The 20,013-nt window shown below is 34.3% G+C and overlaps 2 protein-coding genes across 2 annotated transcripts; both read right to left on the reverse strand.

Annotated features, from left to right (window-relative positions):
• Positions 1-910: 910 nt before the first annotated feature.
• LOC148612794 (perlucin-like protein) lies at positions 911-7,918 on the reverse strand. The gene is made up of 5 exons (XM_088594529.1): positions 7,780-7,918; positions 7,031-7,125; positions 5,437-5,530; positions 1,835-2,039; positions 911-1,008 (listed from the first exon to the last, which is right to left on the reverse strand). Exons 1-5 carry the CDS (start codon positions 7,838-7,840, stop codon positions 969-971), a joined length of 495 nt encoding a protein of 164 aa, XP_088450655.1. The 5' UTR covers positions 7,841-7,918; the 3' UTR covers positions 911-968.
• A 6,216-nt stretch (positions 7,919-14,134) lies between these two features.
• On the reverse strand, positions 14,135-16,449 carry LOC148612795 (uncharacterized). The gene is made up of 2 exons (XM_088594533.1): positions 16,315-16,449; positions 14,135-15,864 (listed from the first exon to the last, which is right to left on the reverse strand). The coding sequence occupies exon 2, from the start codon at positions 15,857-15,859 to the stop codon at positions 14,282-14,284; it is 1,578 nt and encodes a 525-aa protein (XP_088450659.1). The 5' UTR covers positions 15,860-15,864; positions 16,315-16,449; the 3' UTR covers positions 14,135-14,281.
• Between the last annotated feature and the right edge of the window lie 3,564 nt (positions 16,450-20,013).

Here is a 20,013-nt window from a genome sequence, read left to right on the forward strand (position 1 = left end):
TTCGTGTTGCTCCTCCTTTTTCTAGTCTATCTGCTCTCTCTACGTTGCTATAGTGGGATGTGATCTTTTTGTTGTTTAGAGCGTGTATTGGCAAAGTACAGACGAGGCATCAACAAGAAAAAAAACTTGTACTGTGATGTTGATTTATGTCAGTCGTCTGATGGCATTTGATGCTTGCATTATTGCTTGTATCTCTGTTTTAAAATTTGAAAAAAATTGGTGCCTGTTGGGATGGCCTCATATTGTTCATCATCATGCATCATAGTTTTGGTCAGTACTTTTTTTTGGAAATGGTGTTCTGAGCAGTAATTTTAAATTTTATATTTGGAACAGTTGTTTCTGTGATGGTAATTTTTTTCCGTCTCCTCATTTTTTTAGTTGATCATTCCATGCAAGCGATATTGGTGGAATACTGTCTGGTAATTGATTATGATGTTTCATTAGCTAAGCTTTGAAGACCCATAGGCGGCCTTTCATCCCAGTGGGATTGTTGTCCTTTGGAGATATTCACCATATCCATTCTCCTTATATTTGGTTTCATACACAAACTTGATCTTCTCAATCTTTCTGATAATATCTGTTCTTTGGTTTGTCCAGCATGCATTTGTGTTTTATTCCTTGGATCATAGCTTGTTCATTTCTGTATGATAAAAGTGTTAATTTGTGCATTCAATGTGTTTATTTCCTGAGTTGATATTATAATTCTCGAGTTTGCAATAAAAAGATAAAATTCATCAATGTAAATGCATCATAACCTTACATTTTACATATTATTTTGTTAAACCGGTATGCTTTTTATTGTATAACTTCTACTTCAGCTCACATGTAATTCCTGGCATATCAAGATTATATTTGTTTTTCTGTGTCATTGTTTAGACTGGGAAAGTTTAAAGCATCTCAACGATGTCCATAAAAAACAAAGATAGATTTATTAGTTTTCTGTATTTTCCTGTAAATAGTAATTGTTATTATCCTATGATACCAGATCCAGTTCCATTTCCAGGAAATCTACAATACGAAAATAGATACATCAATGTATGTTTACAAGCATTAGGCTCTTATAGGTTGTAGGTATTGCTGGAAGAGTAATCAAAGGAACCAAAGTTATAGCGGTTATCACAAGAATGTTATCCAGGGATAAAGATCAGACATGGAAAACAGACATACACAACAAAGAACATAAAGTGACTAAAATCATACATACAAAGTAACAAAAGCAAATGAGCAACACGGACTCAACTAACAACTGGGAGCATGGACCAGGTGTACCGGTAGGGTAAGCGTCCTCTTCTTTTCTAGAAAATAGGTATTCCTTCCTTATTTCTACTTCTACGTAAATGTATCTATGGGATAATGAAACTTGCATATTTGATATTTTAACATATAGAATTGTTATCTAGAAGAGAATGATGATGCGGTATATGTTTTCTCATCACACAAAATGATTGCATATCACTTTGGTTATTGAAATGTCACAAATTAAACATTTAAGCCCAGATAACTCCTTAAAAAAACTAATTTTTCTAACATTTCTGAGCAAATCCAATTACGCAGAGATCAAATAATGGTCATTTCAAATAGAGAAAATATCTTTGAATGAAATTACATTGTCAGATTGGTGGGGTTTTGATTTTTTCCCAATTTTGCCTGAATTATACAAAAACTTACACTTAATCAATAACAACGAACATAAAATTGGCAAGTTCGAAACAGATACACTTCATAGAATATTACGATAAATAATACATGTAATCAGTTAGGACACATTTAAATAGTAGGTAACCCGATTAAAATGCTTATTACACTTTTTATAGATGATGCAATATTGTTTTACTTTGATTCGCAAATAAATCGCTTTTTAACACTGCATGCAGTATCGTCCCAATGGTAGTCTTTTTCTGGGTAGATATGTAAACAGTCTTGTTCATGGTCATTGTTTGGTTCACCTGGTGCCCAGTCTGTAACCGAAAATCCTAAACCAGTACTTGCCCATTTCCATTCCCCTTCAATGATATCATCTCTACTACCAAGCCAATAATCTGCGATTACAATATTAAGAAAAAATGAAGAAAGATAGATCACTCAACGTGGTCTTAAACTAAAATGTATGTATTTCTTTGTGTACATCATGTTTTTAATTGTCAACTCCTCGTATAGGGCTGATATGTGATATTACAATAGACAATGTACAAACATTTCATGAATTTAATGTCGCGTTAGTAAACACTTATATAAAAATATTAAAATTCAACTTATTTAAATCGCAGTTCGTGAGTACTTATATGCTGACAGCATCTCGTTTCTACCTGTGGCAACAACCCTTCAGCACCTGCGTATGAAGTTTTCATATCACAACTAATATATTATGACAAAGCTTGACGAAACTACGCTAAACTTCTTAGGGTTACGATGCTACAAATTATAGTGATCAAAAAGTTTTGGCATTTATCATTAAAACGAATCATTATGATGTATCCATCAGCGGCAATTAGAACCGATTTATTCGCGGTGTCATAGTTTGCCAAACGTTTTCCTCTTTTGTCTACCACAGACAAAACATTTTATGAGAAACTCTGTGGAGTTCTAGAAATGTAGAGGTGCATTTTGTCCATGTTTTTTTGTTGTTTTTTTTGTTTTTTTTTTAGTCCGTGTTGCTCATTTACTTTTGTTTGTGTCTGTGTGTGTTATATTGGTGATTTCGTGTTCTTTGTTGTGTGTCTATATTCCGTTCGAATCTTGATTCCTTTTATTTCCCTTGGCATTAAATCCGAAAGGCATATAATTTTGATAATCTTGATGTAAAATCGTTGCTGTAAATTCGTATGTTCGTCAGAAGGAAGGTCGTCTGCCTAACAATCTTGTACACTGACCTATCTGTGGTGTGATTTGGTAACAAACAAAACAAACGAATTTTGCTTAATATCCTTATAAATGCACATTGGGAACACTATAAGAAATGCCTTTTTCCTGAGAGTACTAGTACTCTTAGGTGAAGATTAAATGATCAAAAAGGGATCGATGACCTCAGCATTGGAGGCCTGATTATTTCACTCCACAAGAGATGGAACAATTAGCAAACCATTGTATTTCTATAACTGAAAAAAGCTACAGTTACACTCGGTGGCAGCTTATTGAAATGGCAAAAACTATAAGTCGTGAGAAGTTCAAACACATCAAAAAAGAATTTGTTCTATGGAGTTTTATCAATGAATATCAGTAAAGATTGATGAGCAAAAATACAGGGGAAAGTTAGACATGATGTTAAGTACGAGCATTTCGCAAAATACTTGGTTCTATTTTGGATCAGCATGATTTGAAAATAAAGGCAGGTCAAATTTGGAACCTAGATAAAACCACACTTTCATTACACCACTCTTCACCAAAAGCATTGTCTCGGACAATACGTGATGTTTTTTTGTAACCTCAGGGAGGTCATCACCTGCAACACTAGTTTCAACTGTAGTGCTCCAGGCAAACCATTCCACTATGTATATGATATACGAGAGTCAACATTTTACCAGGACTTAGTCAGTGATGGTATTGATGGATCCAAATTAGAAATATACCCAAATAAATAGTTTTGGATTTATTCAAAAGTCATTCCTAGTACTTGGTTTTTTTTCTAAGATTGAAATTCAACCCATAAAACTCTAAAATATCTTAAACCTCCACGAAAAATGAAAGTAATCTCTTAGTCATGTCTTGCAGCCATCAGGATGGATTCTGACCCCCAAACACAATCTCAACTGAACGCAGATTTTCAAAAATGCATGAATATCCTTATTATGTTGTAACTAGTGAACGACTTCCTAGGTTTATTTACATTACAAACAAAAGTTTCATGGCTGTTTAAAAAAATAAAAGAATATCGATCGTTGAACTGGAATTTTTTTTCTGTTTTAATTATTAATTGTTCGTGACAAACTTGCCACATCATTTGAAACAAAAAAAAAATATTTTCAACATCCACTGCATCAACACGAAAGAAAGGAAAGATACAAGGTTAATTAAAGTGGAGTTTGAAAGTTGGGGAATACATTCGAAAATTCTACATTAAAACGATGAAACTAATAAAAAAGGGTCTACATTTCTTCTTCCATTTGGAGCTACAATAACTGATCATTCGTTTAGAGAAGGAAATCCTCATTACTATTACATTACTTTTCTCTGAAAACTTAAGAAAAGCAAATTAACAAGAACATGCCGATATGACGTCCTCCGGGTCTTTTCTACCGGGAATAATTTAGCAATTTGGTATTTAAAATCGATCTTTAACTAAAGATCAACCAGAGGGGAAATCTAGATACTTTCCATGCAATTAAACTAATACATGTTCTATCAATGTTTTGGACTGTTTGAAATCTGAAGACGCCTCAACTATATGCCCGTTCTGTCCCTGACGGTATTCATTTTCTTTGGAATGTCTAATTTGTTTAGCGGGTTCCATTCACATTTGGCCGGAGCAAATTTCTTGGCATGATTTGGGAATCTATGCCTACTATTAGTACTTCCAAATGGAAAAAAAAAGGGAAAAAATGCATTAAAATTTTTGCCGCAGCTAAAGCATATTTACTAACTTTATGATCCTCTGGGTGCACACTTCGTTGGGGAGACAAAATTGCCGTTGTGGGAAAAGAGTCAACAAGCATCGATAGGAAAATAAGGATCCTCGGTTTAGAATACTACATGCATGTAATCTTTTCAATCTTTTCAATCAACCTCATCAAGAAAAAAGTACGTGTTTTAGAAAAAATCTACTAATAATATTAATAGCCCAAAATTTGGCCAGTTTTGCGTAATGAAGGATGAGACAACTACTTGGGGAGAGCTATCTACTGCAATGTCATGAGAATGCAGTGATAAACTTACAGATGTTGGAAATTTATCAAGTGATTTGTGCAGTGATCATGTAAATGTAATGACCCTTTTAGCCAAATTTCTTTAATTTCTGAAAGACCTTCGAAATTTTAGACTTGGAAATTGAACATCAGGTGGCAGTAAATTCATATTTTCATTTTATTCTTCATTTTGCAGTTTGTACCATTTTACATTCTCGGTGTGTTATTATCAAAATGAATTCGAACATTTTGTATAATAACCTTTGTATACTAAGCAAGAAACTACATTTTCATAGGTTTGACAGGTTTTAAAGTAAACACAGAAAGGAAAAAAAATCTGAAGTTGTAAAACAAGTAAGACTAATTTAATAAGCTCTGCCGTTTTACATTTTTGTAATGAAGAGCAAAAACTATGACAGGATCATGCCATGTATCAGAGTGTGCCTTCTAACGTTAACATACAGATGTAGAAAGGTGCTAAATAGCATGCTCTTATCATATCAAGAAACATAGTCACATATTTCTTTGCTTTTACTTGAAAAGATATTAATTTTCAGTCTGTGAGGGTTTTACTGATAATAATATTAAATAAACTAACCATATCCATAAGACTTTGCTGTAATTCTCAGGAATCCTAATACGTGGCTTGAGTAAACCTCTGCAAGTCTTGCATTATGTGCCCTACAAGAACTCTTCAAAAAAGAGGTTGTAGAAGTAGTAGTTTTTAATATATGTAATCAAAACGTTGCAAGACATCCACGGTTAGAATTAGAAATAAGCAATTCAAATTAAATCAGACTATTTTGTGTCAAAATATAAGTGTACAGATCGGTAAAGCCTATGTCACACTGTCACACGCTGTCACGCTTTACAACACTCTTGTTCAATTATTGTTTTAAAAGTAAAATCAGACATAGGCTGAAAATACGTCGGCTTTTTTTAAAAAAAAAAAGATAATACTTGTTCTCAGATAAAGACATAGAAAAATATTTCAAATTAAAATAAAGGATGAAACGATTAGTTTTCTAGCTGTAATAGCGGTGATGTGTACTTATTTATACTTGAATTTAAATGCGACGTCATTTTGATCGTAGGCAGGCATAACGAGAATGGATATGGTGAATATGACAAAGAAACAACAACCCCAACGAGATGAAATATGTCAGTTCAAGGCCACCAATGGGATTTCAAAGAACGACGGGAATCCCTTAATACCACAGTGCATGCTGCAGATGGCCCTCAAATAACATTATACATGTACACACTTTTGTGTAACGAGAAAGACTGATGAGTTCCAATTGGTAACCATGGTTACCGCTACATGTAATACAAGCTAGACAATCATGGATTCGTACCATATACATACCTTATATTGCGTGTTGTTCTTATTTATTTATTTATTAATGTATTGTTGTACTATTTTTTGTATGAAGAATGAATTTCAATGAAGGTGTTTCCGATCAACAATTTTATATCTGTATACCCATACTGAGAGTAACTTCGCACAATAATGTTCAAATCGAATCGATCAAGTACTCTATGTTTTTAGACGGTTTTATAGTCAACATAATTTACTTTATTCTATTATTATATCCCTACGTGTAAATTTGCAAGTGGGGTATATTGTGATATGGATGTCCGTCCTTTCCTTTTATAATTCCTTCCGTACTTCTTTTGGTAACACAAAGGGGAACCGACCTCTTACTCCTCCTACACTACTGAATGAAAATTTAATGAAACTTTCAATGAATCTTTATTGCATATTCCCATTGTGCACCTCCTATTTTAGATTTGATCCAAATCGATCTCAGGTGATTTTGTTGGACATTTTTCAGAATGTTTTATTGATCATAATTATTGCATCCGTATTTTTTAGATAATTATTATTCCTTCATCTCGATCCAATACTGGTTGCTTGTTTTGTTCACTTTCAATTTCATTCAAGGTGTTATTATAGTTTCATCACTGACTTCATAGATCACCCTTGATAGAAATGAGACCTAGTGTTAGTCTTGTTCTGATATAGATATTGCTGTATGATGCAGCATGTGATACAGATTTTCCAATGTATTATTCTCTATGGAAAAAACAAAAACAAAACAAACATGTCCCTTTTATCTGCAATAATACGAACACTAAAATGGTGTTAAACTTGCATGTATATCATCTTCCTTATATTTATTTGTGGTTACCTCTGCATCGTACCAACTCAAAACATCGCTGCTGAAGAAAAAACAGGAGAACTCGTCATGAAACCATCCAAGGGGGCAATTAGCCGCTGACGCTTCTGAAATTGAATATGAACGGTATTAGAGCGAAAAATTTACTTTATGTCTTTTACTCCTCTTTGTTTCTTGGATAAACTAGTTTCCATTTTGAAGGTAGAAAATCTGAGCAAAGCTCGGTAGACGATACGAAGCTCCACGCCCAGGTAACAATATGATCAAAATATAAACAAAGTTGTAAAACACGAAGTTGATAATTCTTCAGTCTGAAATCGAGTCCCAGGATATTGCATACCTATATGAATATTTTGTTTAAGTATCAGGGTATAATTGGTCTGTAACAAGCAGTTACAGAGAAACCTTACAAAAAAAATATTTTCCAACCATATGGCAATAATATAAACAAGTCATCAGACATGGAGTTGATTTCGTTCAAGTAGTATGTCAATCCCGACGATAAAGCTTCTGTCAAAATAACAAGTGGCTGTCATTAATGGTTGCAGAGAAAACTGTAATGAAATAATTGTTGACGGACGGATGAATACATGTACCATAATCGCTATATATCTTCCACAAAACGGGGAAAACGTGTTTCCTTTCATAAAATTTGTAGCAAGTATGAAACAAAGTACTAGAAGTCTTAATATGGTTTCCATCTGGATTCTGTTTTGGTAAGTTAGTTATTTCCGGCAACAAGAACTTTTTTTCAAACTTACCAGCTTTTTGTGGTACTGATGAAAAGGTTAGCACTATGATGATCAAGGTATTGAATTCCATTTCTAAATAATGCAATAATGTATCAAGGGCATTATATTTAACCGATCCGGTTCTATGTTCTTATCTTGTCATGTATTAAGTGCAATGATTGTCAAAAGTAAGTTATCGTTAGTTATCGTTCCTGTTCAGGTGGTGCCGTCGTAGCCGGTCGCACAATTGCTTTCACTTTCGTTTAAACAACGAGATGTCAGTTAGAAAAGTTTACAAATTACACTTTTTACGATGTTTAGCACTGGTTGTGCAGTTCCTGGTTGTCATTTGAAAGGTTGACATGCTTTCTCAAGCGTAGAAGTTGGATCAACGCGGTACGCAAATTAGATGCCTTATTATGAAAAACATTCGTACTGATCATGAAATCGAGACACGTTGTGCAGCATTTCTGCAGGCCATGGAAAATCTATTCTGTAAAAATTGGAAACAGAAATGACAAAAAAGGCAGATTCCGATAAGGTAAAAGAAATAATACGAAAAACAATTAAAGAGTCTGAAATTACCCCAGATAAATTAGAACTTACCGAGATAGAAGAAACACTAAGCATGCAAGTGTCTGATATTCGTGAGAGTAGTCTAAGGGAAAAGAACATAATTATTCATGGTGCAAAAGAATGCAAGAGTGATGACAGTGCAACTAGAAAGCAACGAGATGCTGAATATGTCAAATATTTGACCATCTACTTGGAAGTTGAGTATAACGTTGCTTATGTCACTAGCATTGGGAAACGACTGGAGATAAAAGATGATGAAGAGCCAAAAGCTAGACCCATGAAAGTAGTTGGTTAGAGACCGATTCTAAACGCTCGTTCATGAAGAACTTAACTAGATTAAAAGGTATTAATGAAGAAAGTCCATACTTTGGTATAAGTTTATCACATGACATGACAGAAGATGAGAGAGATAACAACAAAAAGTCATTTCAAGAGGCAAAGCCAACATCGTCAATGAAAAGTCGGGAAAATACCACTACATAGTAAAGGGCCCATCGTGGGCCATAAGAACTGTAAAGATACCAAAGCAAAAACAAATATACGTGATAGAGACACTGTGCAAATCAATGTAAATATGTTAGTTGACAGTTACGTCGTGAATGGAATTTTAACGGCAATTCGTTTCTAAAACCATAAATGTTGAACATTGCGAATTAAATTAAGTAAAATGTATTTACATAAATACAGACAGTTTTATAAACAAGTTTGATGAATTAAAACTTCGTTATATGAGTGATGATAATTTAGCATCAGATATTATTATGGTCACTGAACTCTGGATATAAACTTAACAAGGCCGTATTATCACTAATAGGGTATGAGATGTTCCCAGATAGTTTCCTACCAGAGGAAGGGCGAGGAAATCCGATATATGTCAAACAGAAGTTCAAAGATGTAGAGGATAAAATTGAATAGAATTTCCAAGAGCATGTACGGATAAAAATAAATTTGAGAGACAATGATAAATTCCTCGTTGGCTGCATATACAAAAGCCCTTCATCTGATGGCACTAACTTATTGCAGCTAAATGGGTAGTAAACTTTGAAGATTAATTCAGCCAGATCCTAATAGCTAGAGACTAATTTTTCAAAAATTGATTGGTCAAAATGGAGTGGGAAATGACATAGACTTGAAATTTATTGAATGTATCCGTCATTGCTACTTTGCTACTTTTTCCATTTCTGGTCTTTGTCCCTGGATTACATTCTTTTGATTACCGCTATGGCCTTGGTTCCCTTGATTACTATTTGACCAGCTGGTTGATAAACCTACGAAATATCGTATGAACCAGGAACCTTCAGTTCTAGATCTAATAATAGTAAATGACAATAATCGAGCTTCAAAATTCTTGAAAGCCGACTTGGATCAAGTGATCACTACATTATGAACTTTAATTATCATTGCTATATAGACTATGACTCAATCGTTAGCGAGAAATACAACTATTTCAAAGGAGATTATGACAAAATAAAGAAGGAAATAGATTTAGATTAGAACCAACTTTTGAGTAACAAAATACTGAGGACATGATAACCATATTCATGGAGAGAATTACACATGGAATGGACAGTTGCATTTCAAAGAGTAAACCACGTAATAAAAAGAGTAAAATGCCGTAGTCGAAAGACGCAGTCAAGTGCATTAAGCGAAAACATAGATTATGGATTCACTATATAGAAACAAGAAACAGTAAATATAATAGAGTATTGCAAACGAGAAATAAAGCGAAGTCAGTAACAAAAAGTGAAAGAAAAATGAGTTAGGAATCGATAGAAGAATCTGCCACAACCAATTGCAAAATATTTTTGGAAATATGTGAACTCCAAACGCAAATCCGTTTCTGGTCTTGTATATCAGAATTATACCCTGAAGTTGAAGGAACTCCTTTTGTTGCTACTATGATAAAGCCGAAGTACTCGCTGAATTTTTCAGTAGCGTATTTACAACGGAGACGGATAACCCAGTTGATAATGGAAAGCATTATTGTGTCGAATCATCTTCCGATTCACCATTCATTAAAAAAAATTACAAAGATATTGAAGGAAATTAACCCGTCGAAATCACCAGGTCCAGACCAAATACACCCAAAAGTTTTATTCGATAATGGATACTCTACTTTGCATGACATTTAATGGAAGTTTCAACAGCGGAGTCGTGCCACAATAATGGAAAATTTGATGCATATTGTCAGAAGTATTTCCGTTCGCTGATGACACCAAGTTGTTTAGAGACATCAAAACTGAAGATGACGTTGAACTTATACAACATAATCTAAACAACCTCTTCGACTGGAGCATTGCATGGATATTACGCTTCCACCCAGAAAGTGCAGAATGCTTATAATACACAACAAGTGGAAAGAATGTGATGGCTACACATATACAATGCAGAAGTATGATGGCAACTTAACAACTCTTGAAGTAGTTGGTATGGAGAAGGATATTGGGTGCACATCGATAGCAATTTGTTATTCGACAAGCATATTCAAATCCAAGTCAACAAGGCAAATCAAATAGTCGGTATTATTCGTCTGACATTCTGCTCGTTAGAATACAAATCATTTAGTTTATTATTCAAGGTATTAGTAAGACCATATTTAGAGTACGCAAACGGTGTTTGGAACCCTTATAAAAGATATTGACGCAATTGAAAATGTACAACGAAGAGCAACCAAGATGCTACCACATATGTCAGAGAACATTTATCAAGATAGACTGGAAATGTTGAAACTGCCAAGACCAAAATTCAGACGCTTACGAGGAGATATAATTGGAACTTTTAAAACACTATTCTGAATCTATGATGAGAAAACGACAGATGGAATGTTTACATTGAATAGGTATACCACCAGAAGTCACAGTATGAAAGTTGTGAAACAGATGTAAACTTGATGTTCGAAAATATTTCTTCACCAACCGTATAGCCGACACATCGAACAGCGTACCTGATCATGGTGTAGCAACCATCAAAGTTAAAACATTCGAAATAGACTTGACAGTTGGAAAAACATCCACTAAAATACAATTATACAGCAGATTGTGGACTATTAAGAGCAAGTGACAAAATTGTTACACAGAGACAATAGAGATGAACATAGAGGATCAGCAGCTCCTGCGTTCATAATGAACGTAGATAATCGTAGGTAGGTAGACCAAACCACGTTCAAATCTTGAACGCCTTCCGAAACTGCTGTTGTTTGTACGGCTTATTCTACCGAAAATGACTAAAAACGGGAGACACTTCATGGTAAATGCGAATTATTCTAAGGTAAACATGTGCTTTAATGAGGCGTGAATATTTTTTGGAAAAGTTGAATCAGGAGGTACGTGTGAAGTATAATCAGGGTGCTGTGTGGCCTACGATTTCGTAATTGTATTTTTTAACCCATAAAAATAGACAAACATACTAGTCAACCTTTTGTTATGATGAAACTAACGATGGTTAAAGCTAGGACATTATGGATATGCGCTTTCCCTGAAATTGTCAAAGCATTGATTGAAATAGTAGAAACATAGGAAAAGCAACTGTCCAAATCAATTTTAGTTTCAAAACTTCATTTAGTGTGTAATATATAAGTTTTGATATTAAACAGTTTGGCCTCTGTCACACTTGAGCCCCACTAATTCCAAATCCTGGATCTGCCCGTGAAGAGAACATTGTAAAAATACAGGACTCCCTTATCTCACAACTCCATACGTTTGGCATACCAACTGAGTTTGATCAAATTTCTAAGATAATATAGGATATTTTTTTAAAAGAATACAAAGGGGATGTTACTACAGCAGAGAAAAGTTCAGGTCTTGAAGTAGTCATTAATGTGAATCACGTGTAGTACACATGAATACTCGGTGTCTTAATGTGAGATACGCACGTTGCTTTCATCCGATTTTATTGTTGCACAAAAGAAAAAAAGTTTAGTGTAAGGGGAAATGGCCGCGTAGTACCGATTAAACCTGGTTGATAAATTTGTGATCTGTACAGAACTCTTATCTCGAGCAAGCTGGGCTGTATATGAATTAAGGCAAACCTACACTCCATGAAATCACTTACGTACAGGCTATTTGATTTCTATAGGAGTATGAAAGAAAATTAAATCAAATTTTTGTCAAAATTAAAAAAAAAAATCGGTAACACATTTTCAATATCATACGAACTTATGACGCATATACCCAAAACTTTTATCTAGAAACAAAATTTTAAAAAAAGATTCCCGTTACCCCTAATGCAAAATTTTCAATAATATGGTCACATTTTTTGTAGGAATGACCAGGTAAAAGAAATAGTTATTTGAATATAACATGTTATTTTGATCTATTTTAGACATGACATGTGATGACATATTTTAAATACATGTATCGAAAGCCCCTCAATGGCTAGTTAAAAATATACCAAAAACACATGGTTTCTACTTATGTTTACATTTACCTGAGTTATTCCTATTACCTATTAGGTTAAAATTTTGCATTAGGGGTAATGGGAGACTTTTTTTATTTTATTATGATTTTTCCGGTAAATGGTTTCAGAGTTCGTATGATGTCAGAAATGCGTTTGCCAAAATGTAGTAAATTTGGTGAAAATCCTATTTTTAAAGATCCTATAGAAATACAATGGTCGTTTTAATTTATAGAATAACATGCGACTCGGGCGCTAGACCAGCATTACTGGCGAAGTCGATATAATTTAAAATCATTCAATATCGAATCATAAGAGTTTCACAGTCAAAGAAATTGCTCGACCAATGGAGCGGAAATTTAAGTCATTAAGAAATAGTAATTTCACAACAGGCCTACATGAATTTTTAAGTAGCAGACTTTGTAAGAATCATGCAAATTCTGCAAAATGTGAAACATCTAAAAAAAAAAAAAAAAAGCCACATATTTTTATTTTTGTTATTAAGTTGCTTTCTAGATCTATATGATGAAAAATATAATTATTCATTCCAATCATTACAACAGTTTCTATTGTATTTTACTGTCATTTACAGAGTTATCTCCCTTAGCTATGAATTCCCCAGTACACTCTATATAATTTTTATCTTTTAAGAGCACAGGTTATATGAAAAACAACATGTCAATTTCTGTTTACTATAACAATTTAAACAAAATATCAAAGATAAAAATATGTAGGCTTTCCAACTATGAATCACATTTTGCATGATTCTTAGGTGAAGTACTACTTAATATTTTAAACCAAAAATCTACTCCTGACTGCACAAAAGGGGCTTTTAGTTTTTCTATTTTATTTAAGTTCAAGAAAACATGTAATGAGTTACCTTAATTTGTTAACAATAAAATATTAAAGATAAAGTTAACATCTTTCTCCTGGCAATTATCATCGTTACGACTACTCTTACAACGTACAACGTTAGGGTGGCACCAAGTCAAAAAACAGCTTGCCAGACACCCTCTAGCACTGCTGGGGTATCATACCACATATATACGTGAATGCTGAAGTTAACTGACACAGATAGGCTTTGCACTACTACATTATAATATAAAAATGTTGTGCAAATGATACCTGTAAAAATTGCAAATGGCGAAAATGCTCCCCTTCCGGTAAAACCACATAGTAAACAGTTTTGGGTTTTTTTCAGCATGTTCGACAATGCAAAAAAATATTCTGAGACAGGAGTGACCCTCTTTTCCAACTTCCTTATAAAACCTCAAAATCAAAAGTTTTCGTTTATTTTTAAAACATTATTAATAAACTCCTTTGAAAAGGAACCGTATTTTTATACAAAGTCCTATGCCATGATCTATATTTTAAAACTACAATTTGTTCGGGTATAGGAAAGATTCTAACAATTCATCGATTAATACTGAATGTTTAAGATCTTTATATAGATATAAAATCAATTTATCGATAAAAAACGCACAAGTTCACACTGCCCCTATAAGAAAAGATGTTGAATTATCTGCGTAACATGCTGCAGAAGTGATAAAATAAAGTCTGCTGATCACGAATAAAGATCAAACACCAGCACTTTTCCTGGCATAACAATCCACAGTTTACCGGTTCTGTCCAAAACTATGCGATTCGGTGCAACAATATGCAGATATCTCTTTTTCAGTATTTTTGAAAAACGCGTGATTTCTTCGCCCTCACTAGTTAAAACGATGACGTCATTGTTCTTCTCGTCTGCTACAAATATTTGCGAAAAAGAATCACAGCAGACGTCGCTTAAAGATATTTTCTTTGGTGTTGTTGTTGCCATATCAATTTCTGTCTCCGGTGGGTATGTGAATTTAAGGGTACCGTCTTTATTCAAGACGCAAAGACGACTACTTCCGCCACCAATCCGGTCGATTACACAAACGTCGCCATTGTCGTTTTGCACGATGCGGTCGGGAACTTTAAACTCAATTTTATTCAAATCTTCGCTGTTCTGAATCTCAAGTTTTTCGTTCATTCGGACTATCCTTCTTTTTCCTTTAGGACTTTTAAAATCGACATTGTCGCACAAACACATCAAAATTTCGCCATTTTTGCACACATGTATCCCTCTTGGAATTGACTTAAGATCCCTTTTGTCTATGACTGTCCCATCAAGTTTAAACTTAATGACTGTTCTGTTGTCGGCATCGGTTGCGACGAACTCACTCCCGATTGATTGACTCATATCGTAAATACGATGGTCTGACATTTCCGTTTCGCGGGACTGTCCACTCGCTGCCATGGTTATCAGGAGCCTTTTTCTCGTTACAGGGACCATTAACATTGTGTCGTTTTTAACCGTGCTCGCTGATCGTATGTCATATTTCAGGGGCAGAGCAGCTACCAGGTTTGGTCGTATTTTCCACGACGAAAATGGCTTAGCCTTTGTTAATGTTTTCGAAAGAAGCTCTTCTCGTGTTTTCAAATGAAGTCCGCCGCTGAATACACCGATTAATTTTTCAACAGAGTTGTCATACGGACTTCCGGATATAAATTCTGGAATCTCTACTTGGGCATGTCGCTTTTTATATTCTTGTATATCCCACTGTAATTTAAGACGCGATTGGATAAGAGCAGCAGATTTTGCAGCTCCAGACTTGACAGCTTCTTCAGCTGCTACAAGCGACTGTTCGAGAACTTTGATCCCATTTGTCATTTTCTCTTCTAGGTCAGTAAGAAACACCCTTGCCCTCTCTTGATCCTTTCGGCAGATCTGGATCATACTGTCACGGTATTTTTCTATCTTTTTGATCAACTCAGACGTACGGCTCATTATCTTGTTCATAAGTTCTTCGAACTCCTTCCCAGATTTTTCCTTTGTCTTTGATATTGTTTTGATATGTTCTTTCAATCCTGGCATCGTTGTATTCTTCACCAATGGAATTTGCTGTGATAGATGAACTTTGTCCTCAAGACCTTGTTTATTGATAGCTTCAAGGTCGTGTGGTTTGTGCGAGTTTTTGATGCATTCGTCACACACCAGTTGATCACACGTTTTACAGAACATGACCACTGGGTTGTCATTGTGTTCCTGGCAAACTACATCACCTCCCCTTTTCCGTTGCACACTGTTCAGGGACCTCATGTCCGTTGAAGCCATCCCTTCTAAAATTAAAAAAAAATATTTTTTAACGGATTATTTTAAGTCCTTGTTTCTGATTCCTATGGATTAAAATTATATATATACACAGCAAGCATATTGTGTTGTAAATTTTTGGAACTATCACGGTTTTTAATTACATCTAATACGACATATCGTGTTAGTTGTTTTCTGTCGTTTAATTTGTTACTTTACGTGACTGTTTTTGTAAACATTTTTGTATCTTTTCGAACTGGCATGTTTGTTAATTCTCCTTTTATACCTGAAAAAGCGTGTCATTACGACTTTACTTCTGACAAAATCTTGATGATTGAAACACATCTCTAAACAATATGTACATATGATTTCTTTTAAATCTCAAATTAACAAAACACTATTTTACACTATTTTAAAAGTATCAAGCAACATTAAGATCTGATGCTCAAATTTGCGAAAACAATTCATTGCTTTCCTACCTTATTCAATGCCACTATTTAACCCTTCTCAAATGTTTTCCATATCTCCATGTATCACATATTATTACCACTGACAAAGTTCGATATCTAAAAGCCAATCTTTATTTTACAACCCACCGAATTATTCTGCAGATTGGATAAAACCCAAATTAAACCTATTGTTCTGTTAAACACCCTTTAGTATCTCTTACAGATTGTGTTGTTTCAACTCATCTAAAATTCAAATTAAGAACTTGGCAAATAAAAAAAACGCCTGTTGGTGAAAAATTTGACTACATGTGTATTGCGGAAAAGTGCATGTATGTAATTCTCTGTGTTTTTTTCGGTCGTCACCAATCATTGATATTACTACACCTTTGGTATGAATGTAAAAAGCACCTTTAAAATATTTACATTTTTTAAAAATTGTACAGGAAAATTGCGAAAATAGAAGTTTGAACGATGTGATGATATCAATCACGCAGTAATTTAATCTCGAAAGCCTAGTCCGTTCTGACTTTTGATAACGGCATTGGACAGAATGTTCCAATTCCAGATGATTCTGTATTAGAACAATTCGGTTGTTTTAATGTGCAACATAATGGTATCAAAGAAAAAGAGATACTTGTGTTCTGTTGAGACGGTCTTCGTTTCTCTTCTTTATGACACCACATTCGGTAAATCGGTGTAGATTTGGACGTAATTCGCAGTATATTTTTATCTTCACCCGAATATTTCTTTTTTCTATTTTAAAATGGAGAAGAGTCTATTCAGAGGATGTATTGGCTGTTCAAAACAAAAGCTTCAAACATCGGAAACACTCGGTTCTAAAACCCCGCCTATTTTTGCATATTGGTTCATTACAACGGAAACAGCTTAGCGGATATGTAATGAATCGTGTTCATGCTTAGTGAAAATTGGCACTGCCTATAAGTTAGCGGAGTGAGTCTGCTATTAGTCTGCAAAAGAGATTGCACCCTTTGACACCCTGTTCAGGTTCGCTTTGGTTTTTCATTGATCCATTCAATAGCTAAGGACTATACATCTTTTGTCCACAATATCACATTCACATAATTGTTGACAAATTCCATGCCTGATTCTTGGATCATTATGTTCGTATATTTATGCACCCTTTACAAGATTAACCAGTGATAGATTGTTATGTGTATTCAGGTTTGATGCTTATCTGTTTGTGCTTCTGCATGTTGAATATTAATATTTAGACCCGGTTGATGATTAGTGTCAATTGTGTCGTCATATCCCGACCCCGGTGCATGGGTCCATGATGGGTCTCAGATTATTAACTGTGTCATGTTCATATTGTAGCTACACCTAATGACGCTTAACACAATGCGAACGTCATGTAAACTTTGAATTATCTGAAATCTCTTCTTTAATATTTCTTTGATTTTAGCTCATCTGGACCGAAGGTGAGCTTTTACCATCCCTTGGCGTCCGCCGTCGTCGTCTGTTAATTTTTTTTTTAAATCTTCTCTTCTGAAACTATTTGCGCAGAATTTAATTAAACTTTGAATTGCACAGATGTTCCTTCTACACAATAATGTGTTTTGATCCATCAAAAATACATGGCCGCCGTAGCTAAAAATAGAACACAGATCTCTGACCATATGTTTTGAATTTTATTATTGAAACCGTAACAGAAAGGAGAAATCTGAAAAATCCTAGGTTCTTTGGCTCGATGAGATCTATCAATGTCATGATAATTAAATTACCGTGTTGGGTTATTTTCCTTTTCATGTTAATTTTACCAATTTTGGACGTTTTTGAATATATATTCTTTTGTGCTAACTGTAGGATAGTCGATGAGCATGCGTGGAGCATGTCCAACATACACTTCCGCGAGGAAAATTCTTTTGTTCTACCCAAGCCCTACCTCGCGGAAGTGTACATTGAGCATGCTCACCAACTTATCACAAAAGGGTCTATTCAAACTGTATTAAGGCTAAAAACCACTAATTCCACTTTCCATAGGCTTCTATGCTAATTTCACAATATTCAATGGCTTCTCTGGACTTTACCTTAACTTTAACCTGCAGAGGACTATATATCAGCATTATTCTATATATGTCAGCTCACAATCCTCAGAATGGCATGTGGGGTTAGCAGACTTGCAGTGCAGTACTGGTCACCGGAAGTGAAGGGTCTATAAATAGCATGGGAAATCCCAGTGTTTTCACAAGATAGGGGTATATTTAAAAATCATTATGGAGATTAGGCTTCACATCACAAGAAGCAAAATGCACCTATAAAATGTACAGAAATGTTTTTCCTTTCAGAAACTGTTTAATTTTTTTAAATAAGATGAGAACTTTTTTCACAGCACTATGAGGAACAGGGGTAATTTCTGCGTAGGACTATTTTTGCGTAGTTCCAAATGCTCATTGGTTGAATTGGTGGTCTGTAACCTAAAGAGTCACTTTTTGTCTTAGAAAAAATAAATAACTATACAGGTATATTCCTACACACATACTGAATGCATTTGCAAAGTTTCAGTGAAATGTGACAAGCACTTTTTTAAATATTTGATTTTTAAATATAGGGTAACCAAGTTGTGCGAACAAAAAAGTGACAATATTCTACCATACTTAAATGCATTAAATATTTGCAAAGAACTTTTTCTGACTTTTCAAATAAAAAATATCAATCACAACTTGTTTTTTAACAATATTAATGAAGAAATAGTTTTAAAAGTAATCATTTTCTGAGAAATTGGTCTATTTTTAAAAATTTATTTCTGACATGCCTTCCCCTTTTTCTTGATCACATGTCAAAAATCCTAAATCTTTAAATTTTCACAAAAGGTGATATATTTGGCTTTAAATTTGTAAATACAGTGTTTTCACATTAAAACATGACCAGTAAAGGGCACCTAAAACAAAAAAGTACTCAATAATGGATTTTCCATGTTGCCATAGGGGAATGCTGATATGGCCTGAACCGCAGTAATGAAAGTGAGTTTTTCCTCATTTCTAACCTAATTTTTGCTCAAATCTACACAAAACTTGATTTCAAGTGCTTATTACCACCATATTTAGGTAAATATAGCCCTCAAAGTTTAATATTTGATATTTTTACTAAATTTTCTACACTTTTTACAAGATAGGACATAAAAATCAGCCAAAAAGACCAATTTTCCATAATTTGGACCTATAACTTAAAAAAATGCATATTTTGAAGGATTTTTGTAGTGTATTCCTCTCATGGCAAAGTTAACAAGATCTTCAAGTAGTTTAAAGCTATTTCAAGAAACTTTTCATTTTGCCATGGCTTGATCTTCAGGCTAAAAACCACTAATTCCACTTTCCATAGGCTTCTATGCTAATTTCACAATATTCAATGGCTTCTCTGGACTTTACCTTAACTTTAACCTGCAGAGGACTATATATCAGCATTATTCTATATATGTCAGCTCACAATCCTCAGAATGGCATGTGGGGTTAGCAGACTTGCAGTGCAGTACTGGTCACCGGAAGTGAAGGGTCTATAAATAGCATGGGAAATCCCAGTGTTTTCACAAGATAGGGGTATATTTAAAAATCATTATGGAGATTAGGCTTCACATCACAAGAAGCAAAATGCACCTATAAAATGTACAGAAATGTTTTTCCTTTCAGAAACTGTTTAAATTTTTTAAATAAGATGAGAACTTTTTTCACAGCACTATGAGGAACAGGGGTAATTTCTGCGTAGGACTATTTT

This window comes from Perna viridis, chromosome 7, assembly GCF_037379345.1.
Source record: "Perna viridis isolate PV_CMFRI_1.1 ecotype Kerala chromosome 7, ASM3737934v1, whole genome shotgun sequence".
In the NCBI taxonomy this organism is placed as follows: domain Eukaryota; kingdom Metazoa; phylum Mollusca; class Bivalvia; order Mytilida; family Mytilidae; genus Perna; species Perna viridis.